Source organism: Lytechinus variegatus, chromosome 1 (genome assembly GCF_018143015.1).
Source record: "Lytechinus variegatus isolate NC3 chromosome 1, Lvar_3.0, whole genome shotgun sequence".
NCBI lineage: Eukaryota > Metazoa > Echinodermata > Echinoidea > Temnopleuroida > Toxopneustidae > Lytechinus > Lytechinus variegatus.
In genome coordinates this window covers 90,022,897-90,043,114 of record NC_054740.1, presented here as the reverse complement: position 1 = coordinate 90,043,114, position 20,218 = coordinate 90,022,897, and the positions used below count along the sequence as shown (strand labels likewise).

Here is a 20,218-nt window from a genome sequence, read left to right as displayed (position 1 = left end):
ATCACATATCGTAAAATACTATGAAGTGATTTCACGATATTTATCGGCCGACGCAAGTATTTTTAAAAATCTAAGTTGGCACTGCTCATGATATTGTTGCCCTCTATACGCATCTACGTGTACTATCTTTGGCTACGATAGCAAAGATGGCAAGTGGCGACAATAACATATGTACTGTATGCTCCTCTACTTTTAATATTTGAATGTATTCAAGCTTTATTTTATGACAAAAACTGACAATTTTTGGTCAAAAGTTGCCAACCAATATTGTTGCCCATTTACATTTAAGTTTGGGCTCAAACCCCTAAAGATAACTCGTATTTTGGCATGAAATTATTGTTGCCTAATTCGTTGGTGTGTGTAGAGCAATGGTATGCCGTCCCAGGCTTCATGGAGAGTAAGTCTACGTCAGTAAAATAAACTCTCCTGAAGCCTCCAGGCTACATGTACTTACTAGCCACAAAACATGATCTCACCCCCACTTCCCTATAATCATGACAATCCAAACATGACTGCACTTGACTCCATTTGATCGAATCAAGAACGTCACTATTAAACACAAGCTTAATTTTTGCAAAGTACCAAGTAACATAGAAGGCAGCCCATGACCATGTGTAGCTGCCCTCTGTTCGAAGATGTACAGCACGATATCAAAATGGCAGATAGGCGAAAAATGTTGAGTGCTGAAAACGATGTCCAAAAAGTCAAAAAATTATCGATAAAACTTCATCCAACCCTAAAATAATGCAAATAACGTGAAAGGTGAGGATGTATTTATGCTAACTGTAACCATTTACATCTGAAGAACGCAGATTATAAAGCGTTCTTGGTACAGTGGCAGATACAAATTTTGATCAACGCGAGTATGTGACATCGCTATAATGGATAAAAAATATGTTTTGATTATTTTTTTTGTCGATAGTTATCAATAATGGTAAGATATTTTTAGTATGATATCAACAGAGAATTTTCCTAATGATAACAGCCCTAAAAAGCATATTATATTTGTTTATTGTCTTATTTCAGATAAAGTGACAAGTGAATCTAATACTACAGAGGACTGGGGACTTATTCTTGACATCTGTGACAGAATTAAGGCAAATTCTAATGCGTAAGTATTGTCTAAAATCAAAGTATTAACAAATGTAATGAATGGATTTCTTATAGCACATTAATGAAATTTAATGTTGAATTTGATATCATAGTGGCTTATTCCACCCAGGTGAAACCAAACAAACGTTATATTTATTCCTTTTCCCAAAGCTCTCCAAAGCTGAAAATACCTGCAGCTGAGGTGGAAAATTGTCTTCAATGGTGTAGCGATTAAGTACTCGCAGCACACCTGGTTCAAGACATTTGTAGAAATTGATATTGAGGGCTGATAGTAATCCAATGTTGATTTACCTAAATGCCCCTGTTATTGGCCTTCAAGATTGTTGTGACTTCCCCCCCCCCTTTTTTCTATTTATTGTGCTGATATGCTATGTATACTTAAGTGGCCTTGCCCCCAAAATATTGAAAATTAAGGCCTGTGAGTTCACGTATGATATACATGCAAGCCACTTTATTTTTTGTAGACTACTTGTAAATGCAGTTATACAGTGGTTTTACATAGACATACATTTAGGCTAGAGATCATGTCTGCAAATCCATAAAGTAGAAAAAGTTTGATAAAATGACAAGAATACAAGAAGACTGACCTTCATTTGTATTGAGCAAAGCAAAAGTCTGTGCTTCATGTGTATTTCAGGAAGAATATGCATAGCGTCTTGGTTTCCCAGTACAGTATTTTGTTTTCTGCAGAATGAGGGGGGGGGGGGAGATAAGCAAGTTTAGGAGGGACAGCAGTACTGGTATTTAGTCTCCAATGAAGACATATTTCAGACCGCAGTAAAATAAGCATTAAGTATTATGTACATGTAACATGTATGAAACCATGAAGAGTATTGATTTATGTTCATGTTTATGCTGTTAAAAAGAATTTTAAATTTTTTTTAAATTGAATCTTCTTTTATTCTCAGGCCAAAAGATGCTTTCAAGTCGATTATGAGGAGATTAAAGACCCCTAATCCACATGTCCAGTTGCAAAGTTTAGTGGTGAGTCAGTGTTCAATTCAGCACCTTTATGATTGAAGTCGAAAATGTAAAAAAAAATAGAATCAAACAAATATCTACTTCTTAACAACTGAATGTGAAAGTAATCTTTTGATTATAATTCTACAGGGTGAAAATTTATGAAATTCATCATAATTATACATTCATGTAAATTCTTACTCTTACATCCCCAGTTATGGTAAGCTATTTTGGTATGTGGCTAGGAAGATTCTCTCAGGTCCCCTTAGCAAAGTGGGGACACAAAATTAGGCTCCCATTTTGGAGAAAATATAAGTTGTTACTTTGAGTTAAAAAATGTGGAAAGGGAATACATATTTATTACATAAATTTTTAAGTGTTATATACAAAATATATCAAATGATGGGGTAGAAAAAGAATAAAGATAAAAATAGTAAGATAAAGTGAAAATGGAAAACAAACTAAAAAACAGAGAGGAGGGGGGGTCAAGGGATAAATACTAGAGAGTATAAGAAAGAAAGAATAGAAAACATAATTATAATTGATTGTGTATGATACTAGTATGGATCCCAGGAAGCCTTTTGATTTTGAGGTCAAAAGGTCAAAGGTCAAGTTCACACTGACAAGTCTTCATCTTGCCCTTCTGCAGTCCTTGTAAATGCAATAAGTTTATTTGAACTTAACCTAGGCTCATATAATTTGGTGTGTACGGTACAAGCATTGATCCTCGCAAGTCTAGATTGATTTTGAGGTGAGAAGGTCAATGGTGAAGTTGTCATTTTCCACTTCTTTTGCTTGACGAATGACTCCATTTTCCGTACAGACGGGCGTATTATGTGCTCGCCTTAACAACATTCTTGTTTTAAATAAATTCACAACTTTTAATGTATAAGGGTCTATTTCTTGGATGTAAGGGTAATTAAGTATCACTGACCATTTGGTATGAGTTTTGGGTCACATGATTGAGGTCAAGGGCCATTAAGGTCAATAATCTTTGACCATGTCGTGGTATCAAACAAGGTTAAGATTTCGAATTTTCAGGATAATTTTGCAAGTATAAGTCCCTCTTAAGTGGACATAATTTTAGGTCACTTAGATCATTTGCGGTCAACAAACTAAGGCTTTTATTATCAAATGAATGTTTGTTTTTTCCCTATCTTTTTAAAGAAATTGTTCATCAGAAATGCGGCTGTTTTCAATGTCTGCATTGCTGGTATATTTAATTGTTTAATGCAGGCAAGACTTCCATAGGTGTTCCAATTGTTGAATGTTTATATCCCATTTCCCTTGCAGCTCTTAGGTGCTTGTGTGAGTAATTGTGGCAAGCCATTCCATCAGGAGGTAAGCTCAAGAGACTTCTGTGCCGATGCCAGGAATATTGTCAGTAAGGTGAGTGTGGCAAAAGAAACGGGTACATGAAAAATGGTCTGAGAAGGTGGTGGGGGGGGGGGGGAGACAAATAATACAGTATTTACCGGTAATGAGTTGGACATGAAAGAAGATATGTCATTTACCTGCTGATAATGGCTAATTTGGTTGATAGCCTTATCATTTTACTTGTTCAATGCACTGGTTCTGACAAAATTAAACCCAAATCCCATAAATGGAAACAATTAGAAACAACATGAAGGATGACTGAACACAGTACATGTATATGTGTATGGTCCACTATTGTAATTCACATTGTAGTATTTCATCATAGTACAAATATTAATTTCTTTTCCTCATTGGCATTATGCTTATATTCCTTGGAAGATTTACCTTTTTGTCTCGCCTGAACGAAGTTTGGTGGAGACCTATATTACTTTATCACTTTTCCTGTTGGTTTGTTGGTCTAGTGGTCTGTTACAAAAATGTTATAAGTTTTGTTCAATATGGTCTCTCATTGATTTATTTCTGCATCAATTGTTTTTAAACTTGGTACAAATTATCCTTGGGTAGTACCACATGTGAGCTTATGAGAATGATGGCGTCAAAGGTCATCTAGGGGTAAAAACTCAAAAGGTCAAACGATATGAGGTAGTGTCCATCCTTTTTTCAAGTTTTTGTGCAACTTGCTCTCATTTTTTATTTCTGCATCAATTATGTTTACCTTGAGGATGACAAGGTCATCTAGGGGTCAAAAGATCATATTAAAGTAGAAATATATTGAAAATCGTAAAACTGGAGAATCATATATCACAATAGAGGAGAAAATAAGGAGAACACGATGGTGTACATCATTTATCATGGAGACGGATGAAACTCAGTTAATTGATAGTTTAAAGTTCTCTCTCTGAATGCTTCAAACACGCAGAATTACGTCCGCGAAATTGGGGATTTTTTTATGACGTCACTGTCTGTACGAGAGGCGTGATTGGCTCTCACACATGAAGCTCCACTTGCATGCAAAACCTGTTGCAAGGGTACATTTTCTCCACATTGTCACTGAATACTTCGATCCCGAAATGATCGAAAGAAAACCCAGAATTTTATCTAGATTTGGATTTTCAAATTGATGATTTTGAGATGAAGAGAATGATGATGAAGTGAAACAACACAGTGACGTAGTTGGAGGTAAATTGGGGGAATTACGCCGATGATGATGATGAAAATTCAACTTGCAACACGATCACAAGTGAAGTCATGATGCCGATTCGCTACCAATTCATCATGCTGCTGGAAGTGCTAGCTACACCGCGCGGGCAAAATTGAATTCATGCTGAACATGAATAACCACATCCAGACAGTCTATCATAAGAAGGAAAATGATATAACTGTACTTACAAACAAGTGAATAATCCGAACCTGAAGGCAAATCAACTCAACGAATAGTAGCAGACGATATGGCATATGCACTGACGATAAACTTCATGTGGCTGGATAGATTGTCACTCGTTCTGTTAGATGTAACTTTTATCTCATTAATTTGACAAAATTACGAAACTCGGGGAATTATTTATCTATATAAAAATATAGTAACATCTCTTATCATTTTTTGAATTACGATAAAACCTGTTTTGAAGGAAAACGTTGAGGTAAATTAAAATTAGATGTAAAAGATCATCCCATCATGCGTAGCATTATGTGATCGTAAACAAACCATCACAACAACACATGCTGTATTGTTTGCTCGCCTTGGCTGAGACTGAGAGAATAGATCTATGCACGTGTTGCACAGCTCTCAATCAGCAAGGAAGGAATACGTGCATGTTTGCGATGGTTTGTTTGCAATGACATACAAGCTACGCATGTTGGGGGGGGGATTTAAAAGTAATTTTAGTTTATCTCAACGTTTTCCTTCAAAAGAGGTTTTATCGTAATACAAAAAATAATAAGAGATGTTACTATATTTTTATATATATAAATAATTCCCCGAGTTTCGCAATTTTGTCAAATTAATGAGTTACAAATTACATCTAACAGAACGAGTGACAATCTATCCCAGCCACATGAAGTTTATCGTCGGTGCATATCGTCTGCTGCTATTCGTTGAGTTGATTTGCTTTCATGTTCGGATTATTCACTTGTTTGTAAGTACAGTTATATCATTATTTTCCTTCTTATGATAGACTCTGTCTGGATGTGGTTATTCATTTTCATGGATTTAATTTGGCCCGCGCGGTGTACGTATAGCTACCACTTGTAGCAGCAGCTGCATGAGTTGGTAGCGAATCGGCATGTACATGACTTTACTTGTGATCGTCAGGCAAGTTGAATTTTCATCATAATCATCGGCATTGTTCCCCCATTATTTACCTCCAACTACCTCACTGTGTTGTTCACTTCATCATCATTCTCTTCATCTTTAAAATCATCAATTTGAAAATCCAAATCTAGATGAAATTCTGGGTTTTCTTTCATTTCGTGATAGAAGTATTCAGTGACAGTGTGGAGAAAACGTACCCACGCAACAGGTTTTGCATGCAAGTGGAGCTTCACGTGGGAGAGCCAATCACGCCTCTCGTACAGACAGTGACGTCATCAAATTCCAGTCAATTCAGAGACCGATGCGAGGCATATTTCGGAGGGGCATTTTAGCGTTTTTTAATCGGCGATTTTCACCTTTTTGTATTATTTTCGGTATTTTTGAATGACCCACTGATGATCCCCACATCATTACCTTTCCATTGATATATAATAAGACCACATTCATAATCAATATATTTCTCCTTTAAATATTTTATTGATAGAAAAATCAGTTTAGGCTCAGTGGTTGTGGACCACCTTATAATGTCAGTCCTACATGTATAATACATTACATGTACATACATTTTGGCATTTATGTAGTGCCTTTCCATAATCAAGTGCTCAAAGCACCTTGCAATAACATATGATATTAAAGATTAATTCTACTCTCCTAGTGCTAACAATATTCATAGAGGACTACATTTATCAGAGAGAAATAGAGTTTTGAATATACATTTTTTTATACAAAGGATCAGACCCTTTGCAGTCTTGTGGGAATTCCCAAGACTGATACATGTATGACAACATCTATTTACTCACCATGATGCCTTTGTAGTATGACTACTGTACATGTATGTGTACACACAGTACCTCAGTTAGGTCAACACAGTAACATGCAGTGTGCTTCTACAGTGTGTTTATACATGTAGTGTGAAATAATACAACATGCATACCTTTTTTACATTGTGTGTAATGGGAAGACTACAAAGTTCATTAAACATACAGGTATACATGTACTTGTATTTTATATTGAATTGAATATTTTATATTTTTCTGCGTTAAAGACACAATTTCCCTCTTTCATGTTCAGAAATACATGTAACTGGCACATGTAAAATCTGTATAAAAAAAATCTAAAAGAAGTCAAGGCAGACTTTACGTGCCAGTGTACATGTATTTAAACCTGATTAAATAATCTATCATTCATTGTTAAGAGATGCATGTGTTTGTCATACTTTCTGCTAAATAATGTACAATTATGTTAAATGTACCTTTGATTATTAGTGCTACTGGTAAGAAAGAAAAACATTTCTAAAGCCTTCCAAGCTTATTTTCTCTCTTGCTTCATTGAACAGTTTTAATAATTACCAGTAATCAGAAATAGCTCTAGATTGATAGAGAGTATAGAAAAAAAATAGCCAATTCACATGCAAATCAGTATCATGTTTCCAGTTGACTACCAAGTGAGGGATTTTTTTTATCATTTTATATTGTAGTATGAAAGATTAGGAACTGATCAGATGCAATAAAAAAAATGTGCGCAGTACAGTACATAATACACATATGTATAACTATTGATTTTACGAACTGGTCTGAACCTAATTTTGGTCAAATTTTCAAAACTTTTTTATACATATTCTAACAGCATGTCTTCAACTGCATTTACTCACCCAATTTCAAATGATATTATTAAAAGAATAAAAGAAGATTAAAATTTTGTTAGAACTGGACAACCCCAGTATCTCCTCCTTTGATTTTACAAACCATACTTTGCACACCATAACAGTCTCCTGAATGGCAAGCAGGGGTCAAAACCCTGACCTAAATATTTAGATTAGATTTATTTTTGCATTTTCCACAATCTAAAAATATTAAGCGTTTAAATCTAAAAAATATACATTGAAAAATTCTATGAACTGACATCAACTATCGGCATGATACATGGTTAATTATGAAGTAACCTAAACCCCATTTTTTGGTAAACATAAACAATTCCTGAAATGCCTATAAACTGCCCTTCATTTCAAATATTCAATCAAATAAATTTGAATTGAGAAGAAATCTTGCATATGTATAAAATAATAAAATCAATGCTTTAAACTGGTATGAATAATCGATTTTTTTTCAAAACATGAAGTAATGAACGTCAGACAGAAAAAACATCCAAACTATAAACAGATTATATTAAAGTCGTGTTAGGGAGACCAGCCAAGGTTAAGGCAAACAATAATTATACCTGTAATAATGCACTGTGTATTTTAATATGCCCTCTGTACATGTACATGTAAAAAAAGTTATTGCCCCTGAGGCCAAACCACAGAACTTGGTCACTGACTCACCTTGTCCTGAATCATTATTATATCCTAAATGTAACTAGCTCTTCTGACACTTTCAAACTTATGGTTCAGTGCTCAAGTTCAATTTGCAAAATTTCATCATTCCTATAATTTGAAAATGTTCATACTATATTCTTTCACTCAAATTCTTTAAGATGGATTGACTTTATTCCGTGAGCTGAATTTATCTTACAGGTTTTAATTTTGTATATTATGATATTAGGTTATTTATATGCCCAGTTACGTGTATGTTTCCTTAGATTTTATTCGAATAACTGGGTTCTCTGAATTTATCAAATAGTATGGATTTTTACCAGTCTTTGGCTTTCTTTTGAAGTTTGTCCATTTTATTGCCACTCCTACAATGTACTTTCTGGTTCATAATCACAGATATCTACATGTATGTTGTCTTCTGTAAAGGAGGCCTGCATACTTATATTATACACTCTTTGTTGCTTTAGAAGGTGAGATTCTTGAAAATGCAATTTACTTCACGATTTAGGATTGACAGCATGGAGATTGCATGCTTGGCAACCGCCTTTCATAGAAGACATCAAATCCGGACAAGAAAAATAAAAGATTACTATATCAATTCCGCTTCCGTAATTTTGTTGATTTAAGCTATGATTTTGAATGTCATGAAAACAACACATAGATTGAAACAACATTGAAAATTACACAATTATTAGTGGATATTCTTTGTACCTAGAGGAGGTGTTCTAGACTCTTTGTCTATAGTGAAAATATGTTCATTTTGATATTTTTGTATTAACAAGAGACATATACATGTACATGTAGAGACTATTCACTGACTCTATCAAGTTCAGGGAAAGATACACATTACATTGATGGGTTTACTGCATTTAGCTTGGTTTTGCATAAGATTCGGTTAAATGTTCCATCTGGATGCTTGATACTTTGACTCTCTAGCTTGCGTACATAATAAAATTGTTCATTTCAGGGCCATCCTAAGGTTTCTGAGAAGATGAGACTATTACTGAAGGACTGGTCAGAGAAAGAAATGAAGAATGATCCCTCATGCAGGTATGGTCAGGTGACTGTGTGACAAGGTTGCATGTTTGGAAAATAATAATATATAACAATTTTTATATACCGCAAATTGCCTCTAAGCGGTTAAGAGAATGGAAATATGAGGTATAAAGAAAATAAAAGATCGAAATACCTTGCACAACAAAAAGTATCAAAACTAATATTACAATTTACACCAGATCATGAATAAAGAAATACAGTACCATCTAATGGGCCAATAAAACATATATGATAAATTTAAGATTTAAAAAGATTGTGTTTTAATTTATTTATTCCTAAGTTGTAGTACATTTTCTGGCGCATTGTATGTACATTTGGTTTTATAAGAAATATCTCCAAACCACTTTACCCTATGATTCTCATTTAAAGTCCATGTTATTTGATAGATTATGCACATCTATATAAAATAAATGTATGAGAGTCCCCTCAAAAGCATTCAAGTATTGGAATGTTAGAGTCTTGATGGGGAAAGTTACTTTTTATTGTAAATAATTTATGGCTTTCAACTAAAATGGGATTGCATTTATTGATCTGATGAATCTTGGAACCAGCAGGATTTGAACCTCTCGTCTACTGATTACCGGTCAGTGACTCTACCAACATGAAAGACATAAATTGAATTTACAATGTAATGTAACTTTTCTCAGCAACCCTTTTCATTCAATTTAAGTGATGGCCTGTGGTAGAGTTGCTGATTGGCAATCGGTAGATGAGCGGTTCAAATCCTGCTGGTTCCAAGAATTGTTCTGACTTATCAGATCGAAAAATATGATCTTATTTACTGGGTTGAAAGCTGTAGATTGTATTTACAATATAATATCACAGTATTATCGTTATATGGCCTGAATACTGATAAAGTTGTGCTTTCATAATTCACTTTCTATTTTCAAGTGCCCAGTGTAGTAATACATAGACTAGAACATGTGTACTAATTATCAATCCTCAAGTTATCATAATTGATTGCTTTCATTTTATTTCCTATATCTAGTTTAATTACACAGCTGTATAACAGTCTTAAAACAGAAGGGTTTGGTTTCTCTTCATCAGATGATACACCTGTGAGTATTCCTAATGTTATTACACAAATAATATACTATTGTATGAAGTGTGTTATACATGTAGCAGAAACATTGTAAAATATTTCATCATTACAAGTGATACATGTAGGACATGTACCAAAACAGATCAGTGCATGATTTGTTTTGTAAGAAAGATATCAGAAATGCCATTTGAACATACATACAACAATCTTATCTAGACCCAAAGCTTAATGTGCATAAGATGTTTTCAAAATACATGCTTTAAAAAAAAGTCTGTCAAACATGTTATTCCAAATATAAAAAAAAATCTTGTGTTGATAGATGTTTGAAAGTCTCTTCTATGAGGCTGCACACACACACAAAAAAATTCATTCTTGAGCAAACACTTTTTAGTGTGACAAATGACCTTGCACCAAAAACAAATAGTATAGGACATTGGAAGCCACAGTCTGAATTAAGTACTTTTTCCTGCATCAAGCTATTTATGCAATATGCAAATATCATCATTCTGCATTTTATAGCATAGTTTTTCTTAATTGTTTAAGGCAGATCTTAGGGGCGATTCAAGAAAATCTGGCCGCCCCAATGCATTTCATTTGGCTATAAATTTAAGAGACACTTTGGGCTGTCATACAGGTGAAATAGTTGGATGCCCTCATGTGTTTTGCACATTGCACTACAGGCACTCAAGCACTACAGAAATAGAATAGTTTCACAATTGTACTATATGTTGAGTGGAAGAAACTATGATACTTAAATCAGGGCGCTACAAACCCGCTTGTTCAGGGCAAGTGAAAATGAAGTGCGGGCAAGCAAAAATAAGTGCGGGTAAGCATTTCTCAAAGTCAATTGTGGTTGTTTCGGAAATGAAAAATATCAAATAACAGTAAATTTCAATAAATTTTGGATAAATCACAATTATTGGCCAAGTATCTCTCATACAATGTCAAACCAGTCAAAACACCATGGAAACATGTAAAATCAGCGCCAATTTACCTTATCATCAGGTAACTTGTTTGAAGAACGGCTATGGGGGCTGCCGTCTTACGTTCTAAAATACACTGTGCACGCGATACTTTTATTTCACCATGTGCGCATGCTCAATACATCTGCACTACATTATGAGCGAGCCAGCTGATTCTCGAGCTCGTTGCAAACTTTGAGACTTGGCCTCAAGGTTCGTGATCATTCCCAACCGATTAAAGAATGAGTCGTCAGACTAAAATTGGTGATTTTTGTCACCATGATCGGCAGTGACATAGTTTTATAGCTCCAAAGGTAGTGTGAGTGAAGCTACTCGCGAAATTTAGTAAGAATTATCAGATCATTGTCTATGATGACAATAAGAACTGATGTTGTGACTTTGCTGAAAATAAATTTATATACCTAGGCAACATGCTTGTGTGTTTACTGTATGATTCTCATTGTGTATTACCATCATAAAAGAATAATTAAGAGCAAAACAATTATGAAAACAAATTGAGGAAACAGTTTTTTCTATTGGGCAAGGAAATTTGGGCAAGTGATGAAAAAAAAATTGTGGAGGCCTGTTTTTATATACATGTATTACATCAAATTTTGAACATCCATGATCATCTAAATTGTTTGGCTTGGAATAATGCAATTTACATATTGATATCTTGGGAACATTTACTGATCTATGTTTACTGTGTTTTTTGTTTTCTTTATTACAGCAAGAAATTTATTCATAAAATGAACACAGTTGCAGGCCTGAAAACGTTAGATTATTTGTTTTTTTTTATTAAGCTGTATACTTGCGATTCTTGTGTCATTATTTTTTGTTTTCATGCTTCCTAGATATATCATTTTACTAAATGCATTTACTTGTTTTCATTATTTTTGTATTTTACAGAAGTCCTCACAAACATTCAGCAAAGATCCCAATGTAGTCTCTTCTCAACAAGAAGAAGATGATATCGCTAAAGGTAAGATAGGAAGGGCATTCACACAAAACTCAAATAATACATACTGGTGGTATGATGACATTCTAATGTCTGTCATTTGTCACATTGGATGAAGAGAAGTAGATGATCATTTCACTTAAATACAGGTCAAGAAGATATAAAATTCAGTCAAAGGTCACAGCTGATGATTTTTAATTAATTGGTTCTATGTGATTAGCTATGGCATTCAGATCCTGTAGATACACAGATTGTCTAGATCTATCTTATTTTGATCTTAGGATTTGTTTACCCTAAGAGCTAGGAACGATAAGTTTTATTTACTAATCCAATAACTAGTTTTTGTTTTGCAATCCAAACTCTAGCCTTTAGTGCTTCTCCTTCATGATTTTAATATTCAGGATGTATTCAAAGGACATGGCAAGATGAAATGCAATGATTATTTCACAATTGGTTTTATGCTACTCTCAAACTAAGTTAGGGCCACCGCACACCTTACGATCCGACTGGTCTACAAATGGCTTGCAACTGAGTGGGGGAGATGTGATGTCACAGATCTTGTCAGCTGGATAATTGCAGACCAGTCAGATACAAGTCGCAAGGAAAATCAGAAGGATTTGACATGTCGAATCCTTATGACTGGATCGCAAGCTCAATCCAACTTCCAGTCAATCAGACAGCAGAGTTGTACGACGCGTATATGATAAACAACGCGCATACGCAGTAGTAAGCACATTTTCTCAGTTGTTATGACAAAAAGCAAAAAGTGCATGAGTGAGTCGCAGACAGCGTGGTAGTCAGCTCGCAAGGTGTGCGGTGTCGAGGCTTATGACCACCTTGCGATTCATCTCCCCTCACTCAGTCGCAAGCCAGTCGCAGACCAGTCGGGTCGTAAGGTGTGCGGTGGCCTTAAAGCATGGGAAGTACCATAGAAATGAAAGTTTTGATGCACTGATTGGAAGGTTGTATATTACTGTAATTGTCCATTATCTTCTTTACAAATCATGTCTCTGTAATTTTACTAGTTTCACCTTGCTTCCCCTGCAGCCATTGCCCTATCATTAGAGAATGATAAGAGTTCCAATCGAAGTTCCAGCGGAGGTGGAGGTAATAGTGGAGGAGGGGGAAGTAGCTACCAGTCATCTAGTAGCTTATACCCCTCTACCAACACCCTTTATGCCTCACCAATCCAGCATCAATCCAGAGAATCAAGAAAGGTCAAAGCACTTTATGATTTTGAAGCTGCAGAGGACAATGAACTCACATTCAAGGCAGGAGAGATAATCAGTGTATTGGACGACAGGTAGGATTTCAGTCTTAAAGGCTCGGATTCACAAACAATGTACAGTATTAATTTTTGCATGTATGTATGGTGAATGCGTGCATTTGTCATAGGCTGCTAATTCATGATTCCACTTTTTATATTGATCAGGAGTAGTCATATGGGTCCATTAGTTAAAATCTATGGACCCATGAATGACCAGACCATAACAATCATGAAGTAAGGATTATGTGACAAAACATGCTATCAACATGCTCAAAATATTTGCCAAATTAAGTGTTTTATTTTGTGAAATATGCGTAATCTAAAGTTCAAACCACTTCTGTGAATTCGAGCTAAAGAGGGAGCCTGATATTTTGTGACATTGTTTGCTTCTGTTTAGTATAATTATGTTGAAATTTTCAACTGTAGAATCATGAATTTTTGTCATCTGACATGCTGTCAACTCTATCCTCCAGATATTGATAATTTGTCAATGCTGATTATTTTCATGAAACCCCAATCTGCTGATATGATTATATTTACATTTTTGAAAAGCACATGATGAATATTAAACAGATTTTGTTTACTTCCTTCTGATACTGTACAGTGATAGCATATATTAGGGAAATTAAGTTTCTATTTAGACTAGAATTTACTCTCACTGGTAGTATATTTCTTTTGTGATTACACTTTCACTTACCCATAGTTTCTCTTCTTCTTTTTGCATAGGGATGCAAACTGGTGGAAGGGTGAAAACTTCCGAGGCACAGGTCTCTTTCCATCTAACTTTGTAACAGCAGATCTTACAGCAGAAACAGAACCAGGTAATGTATTTACAATGGTTGTGGAAGCGTTTTGATGCAATTTCATTCATTCAATTTATTTGATGCAAATACCAGAGCAACGCATTAATTCTTAGCACATTGTTTATTGAAAATTCATACAACCCCCTGTTGTATAGAAGTAGTTAAAATATTTGATTAACTCTCTCACTATATATATATATTTTATTATTTTACATGTCACCTGTTTGTTTTTATAGTTTGTAGTTCTTGTTTCCCTTCCTTTAAGGTGCAAAGATTAGCGGAATACCACAACATAGTATTCAACTTTCAATAATGTAATTAGTTTTTAATTAGTTTTAATGATATTAGCAGTTGCTTTATAAAAGTGATTTTTTAGTTTTAATGCAGTTTCTAGGGCATTTTGAACATTAAATATGTATATGAATCAACTTACTTTTGAAGAAGACCTATTTGTTTTGGGTTTCGATGTACCTTGATTGAGATGTTGACTGTAGATATATTAATTTTGATCCAATGTCTGTTATTTTAGAAATCAAAGCACGAGAGAAGAAGGTATCATTTGATGAAGAAGTAGAGGTACGGACCATCGAACCACCCTCAGAGATCAAGATTAGTGCAGAAACAATGGACCAATGCTTAGACATGCTTCAGAATACTGATCCCACCATGGAAAGACCTGATAATCCTGACATGCCACTTTTAGAAGGTATTTAGTCTGCGTTGTGCCAAAATGTCTTTGCTCACAGATAATAAACAAATAATGAATGTCTATGAATGTAATGGACAGAATACTTCATGAGGTGAAAAATGGAATGATCCATTCAAAGTGGCATAGCCAAGTTGAATGGATCATTCATTTCATCTTTCAACCCATGAAGTGTTTTATCCATTGAATGAATGAAAAGAACATTATTTGTTTTATATGACACATAAAAATAAGTCCTTGTCATTTTTTTAATGCAAAAGTGCATTCAGTGTTTGCGCAGTCTGTTGTCAATTGTCGCATACATACAACACACACATTACAAACACAAATTGTTTTATGTGTAACACCTGTGGTCTCTGTGTGCGTGCAATGGACAGAATAGTATGGACCAAAAATGGCACAAGATATGAATCTGAAATTGCACAGATAATGACTCCATTGTAAAATGGGCAGAATGATCGACATCAAACAACCAATCAAATGACAAGGATCTATCTAGGTGTCATAATATCCGTTAATTCGTGCTAAATGGAGTTTTGTTTCACCTCACTGGCAATGTGTCAAAGTTCAGTCCTGCGCAGGCCAAGACCATTGGATTAAAATTAATTATACGACACCTAGATAGATCCTTGTCATTTGATTGGTTGTTTGATATCGATTACTCAGCTCATTTTACAATGACGTCATCTACTGTGCAATTTTGGATCCATACGATTTTATCCATTGCACGCGTGCACTGAAACTGCAGGCACTACAAGTAAAACCACTCGTGTTTGCAGCTCACATATTTTGCATCGAAATTCATATGAAAAAGAATCTTTTTAGGTGTCATATAAACCAAATCAAAATAATGAATGTTATTTTCATTCGTGCAATGGACAGAATACTTCATTCGGTGAAAGATGAAATTAATAATCCATTCATTGAATTGATCATTTCATCTTTCACCTCATGAAGTATTCTGGCCGCGTTGAATGGATCATTTCATCTTTCACCTCATGAAGTATTCTGTCCATTGCACTCATTAACATTCATTTTTGTCTCACCTGCGAAGCAAAGTGAGACTATAGGCGCCGCTTTTCCGACGGCGACGGCGGCGGCGTCAACATCAAATCTTAACCTGAGGTTAAGTTTTTGAAATGACATCATAACTTAGAAAGTATATGGACCTAGATGATGTGGAAGAGGTTCATCGTGGTGAAGGATTGAGTAGAAGAAATAACCAGTTGTCTCACGATGTAGCAAACGTAGTAGGAAAGCGACGTTTCGTCTGCAAGCTGCTAGACTTCGTCAGGCAATGAGCAAAGACGCTGCTGCGCACGGGTTATATAGCGTCGGGAGCTATTGTCTGGCTCCACTCGGGCGTGAACCGCGCTGTGATTGGCCGGAGCCGCTGGCCAATCAGCGTCCGCGCTGGTGTCAGGCACCCGCTGGTGCGGGCGCCGCGCGCTATGAACCGTGGATGCAGTATGCCGTCGGATGGTAGGTAACCATTCATCAGGGATCTCAATGCCGCTGTCCCTGTTGATATTGCTCGGGTGCAAACGGATCTGGATCGCTTCCTTAATGCGCCGCGTATACCAATGCTTATCATTAGCGATGCAGCTGACCTCATCCCAGTTAGGTGGATGATCGGAGTCCCAAGCATGTTCTGCAACAGCAGAGCTATCGGTGCGCCTAAGCCGAACATCACGGCGATGTTCCTTCATGCGTTCCCCCACAGGTCTACCAGTCTCACCGATGTAGACTTTGTCGCAGGTCGAGCAAGGGATCTTATAAACAACCCCATCGCGTCTGTCGGGGATCGGGCAGTCTTTCGGACGGACCAGCTGGCTGCGGATGCTGTCGGACTTAAATATAACTCGGATGCCATGCCTCTCCAAGCGCTGGCGGAGAAGATGCGCGATACCATCAACAAACGGGATTACTATAGCGGATTTAAATTGCGCAAGCTGTTCGGACGGGGCGCTCTTCTTCTTAGCGACGCGGTTAACGAAGGAGCGCGGGTAACCGTTAGAAATAAGGGCCGAGGTGATGTGTTGCTTCTCTGTAGCTGTGCAATGGGGCTTAGTAACGATGCGTGAAGCTCTGTCGTAAAGACACTTCACTACCCCGCGCTTAACGGACTTCGGGTGATGCGAATCATAAGCAATGTACTGATCGGTGTGTGTGGGCTTCCTGTATACGGTGGTGTACAGTCGGCCGCTGGTGTCACGGTGCACCAAAGTGTCTAGAAAGGCAATGCGCTCGTTGCACTCCATCTCCATGGTAAAACGGATGGAGGGCTGCTGCGAATTCATGTGGCTCAAAAGGTCATCGGCGGCGGATCTATGCGTGATGATAAACGTGTCATCTACGTATCGCTTCCAAACTCTAGGGGCGCAGTCGGGCGGGCAACTACTCAGCGCACGTTCCTCAAAAGCTTCCATGAACAGGTTAGCGATCACCGCGGAAACAGGGCTGCCCATGGCTGCCCCTTCTTGCTGTTCGTAGATGGACCTAGTTAATAAAACTTGGTCATAAGGTTAATCAAGTATTACTGAACATCCTATTAGAGTTTCATGTCACATGACCAAGGTCAAAGGTCATTTAGGGTCAATGAACTTAGACCATGTTGGAGGAATCAACATCGAAATCTTAACCTGAGGTTAAGTTTTTGAAATGTCATCATAACTTAGAAAATATATGGACCTAGTTCATGAAACTTGGACATAAGGTTAATCAAGTATCAATGAACATCCTGCATGAGTTTCACATCACATGACCAAGGTCAAAGGTCATTTAGGGTCAATGAACTTTGGACGAATTGGGGATATCTGTTGAATTCCCATCATAACTTTGAAAGTTTATGGATCTGATTCATGAAACTTGGACATAATAGTAATCAAGCATCACTGAACATTTTGTGCAAGTTTCAGGTCACATGATCAAGGTCAAAGGTCATTTAGGGTCAATGAACTTTGGCCGAATTGGGGATATCTGTTGAATTCCCATCATAACTTTGAAAGTTTATGGATCTGATTCATGAAACTTGGACATAATAGTAATCAAGCATCACTGAACATTTTGTGCAAGTTTCAGGTCTCATGATTAAGGTCAAAGGTCATTTAGGGTCAATGAACTTTGGCCGAATCGGGGGTATCTGTTGAATTACCATCATAACTTTGAAAGTTTATTGGTCTAGTTCGTTAAACTTGGACATTAGAGTAACCAAGTATCACTGAACATCCTGTGCGTGTTTCAGGTCACATGTCCAAGGTCAAAGGTCAATGAACTTTAGCCGAATTGGGTGTATCTGTTGAATTACCATCATAACTTTGAAAGTTTAGGGATCTGATTCATGAAACTTGTACATAAGAGTAATCAAGTATCACTGAACATCCTGTTCCAGTTTCAGGTCACATGATCAAGGTCAAAGGTCATGTAAGGTCAATGAACTTTGGCCATGTTGGGGTTTTTTGTTGAATAACCATCATATCTCTGTAAGTTTATTGGTCTAGTTCATAAAAAGAGGACATAAGAGTAACCATGTATCACTGAACATCTTGTGCGAGTTAGAGTAGTATGCAAAGTCAGCACTGCTGCTATATTGAACTGCGTGATGCAGGTGAGACGGCCAGAGGCATTCCACTTGTTTTTTGTACTAGTCCATGGTCAGGGAACAACCTTACAGTGAGATGTATGGAAGTTCAGTTTCATTTGCTTAAAAGTTAAACATTCTGAATCCAATGTGAGGACTATTCACAGGTGCATTTGTGCCTTTCGATGTTACTGCTAGTGTTGAATAATTCGGCATGAAATGTACATGTATCTACAATCAGAGGGAATATAGTTATTATATTTATACCAGCTTTCAAAAGTCTTCATGTATTGATTACTCAGTATCATTATTTTAATGCTTTTGACCCAATTACAGCAACGTGCAATGGAATGGCTCCTCTCATTGACCAGGAGTTGGAGTCAATTGACCGTGATCATGCAGACCTGACGGCTCTCAACCAACGGCTCATTGATGCCTTTCAGATGTACCATGATCTGATGAAAGAAGCACCTGTCTATGGCTACTCTCTGAAGGGAGTAGTTGCCGGCCAAGGCCCTTTTACAGGGCAGGGGCCGGTGCCTATCCCTGGTGGCTATGTCCCTCAGCAACCCATGCCTCCACAACAGATGACTCAAGTAAGTCACCCTTGCCTCATTGTTCAAGAGCCGTGTTGCCTTTTTGATGGGCATCTGGCTTTCTGGTTACTATTCATTGCATTATGGACACAGACATTCACAGATGTTTTATGCCTCAGGGCCAGTCATCACTTATCATTTATCATACGTGTGATGTGTGTGTTTTTCTTTATGATTCATGCAAAACTGGTCTTATTTGGTGATCTAAATATTTTTTATCTAGTATCATCTCCAAGGTCCTCATTGCAGAATTGTCAACTGATAGAAAATATGACAGGATTATGAAAGTATTAAAGGGTATTAAAAAAATTTGGTGTTTAAGAGTGACAAAGAAAAAAAGGGGATGAAATAGCACCACATGACACCTTGTAGTTGAAAATACTTATACCTCCAAGGTGCATCAGAACAGAAAAAATAGTAGTGATTTAAGAAAATAAAGCTTGATCGAACAATATACAAATGTTGATGGAAAAATACTAAATTTGAAGCTAAAGAATATTAATTTACTCTTCCAAAGGTTGGCTGCTCTGTCATCACTCACTAGCCTGTATCGGTCTCTTTCACTTATATATATGACCTAGGTTCGCAAATGATTCATAGATTCTCTACCAACCGGACAATGTAAATTAAACAAAAATATCTGCATTTGCAGTGATGACAGGAGCTAAAGTTTAAACCCTTAGCCATGATTGTCCATCTTTATAACACAATGAGATGACACTCACAAACCCAAATGCTTATCAGATAGGATAATAGTTTAGCTTGAATGATGCCAAAGGAATCATCATATTATAAATCAAAAATCTTTATAGTGATAGTGTCCTTCTGGGGATGAGCTTATGCAATTCAAAACCATCTGTGACTTTTGCTCATACATCTTACACCATTTTCTTGGGCAGATTACCCATGTTAAACTCCTATGCAATTTTGCCATTGGCTTTGATTACATTAATGCTCCAGAAATTAAAATACCTTAATTGAATAGTGTCGTTAGAATCACAATAAATGTTGCCAAAGACATTTTTCTTGAGTAAATCAACAGTTTTGGAGAGAGATCATCTAGAGAGATATCTGCCAGAGAGATCAACCTCGGTGTTATTTTTCATGTTGATCCTGCCTTCTTCCTTCATATATAGAAGAAAAAAAAATATGAATTTACAAAGTTCAAGCATCGTA

The 20,218-nt window shown here is 36.4% G+C and overlaps 1 protein-coding gene across 1 annotated transcript in view; it reads left to right on the top strand.

Annotated features, from left to right (window-relative positions):
• The window catches only part of LOC121428006 (signal transducing adapter molecule 1-like), a 30,167-nt gene that overhangs the window by 4,085 nt on the left and 5,864 nt on the right, over window positions 1-20,218 (top strand). The window contains exons 2-11 of the mRNA XM_041624584.1: window positions 1,027-1,111; window positions 2,022-2,097; window positions 3,367-3,462; window positions 9,040-9,122; window positions 10,117-10,186; window positions 12,042-12,114; window positions 13,138-13,393; window positions 14,084-14,178; window positions 14,690-14,866; window positions 18,783-19,042. Coding sequence (XP_041480518.1) covers window positions 1,027-1,111; window positions 2,022-2,097; window positions 3,367-3,462; window positions 9,040-9,122; window positions 10,117-10,186; window positions 12,042-12,114; window positions 13,138-13,393; window positions 14,084-14,178; window positions 14,690-14,866; window positions 18,783-19,042 — 1,271 coding nt within the window. The remainder of the gene's footprint in view (window positions 1-1,026; window positions 1,112-2,021; window positions 2,098-3,366; window positions 3,463-9,039; window positions 9,123-10,116; window positions 10,187-12,041; window positions 12,115-13,137; window positions 13,394-14,083; window positions 14,179-14,689; window positions 14,867-18,782; window positions 19,043-20,218) is intronic.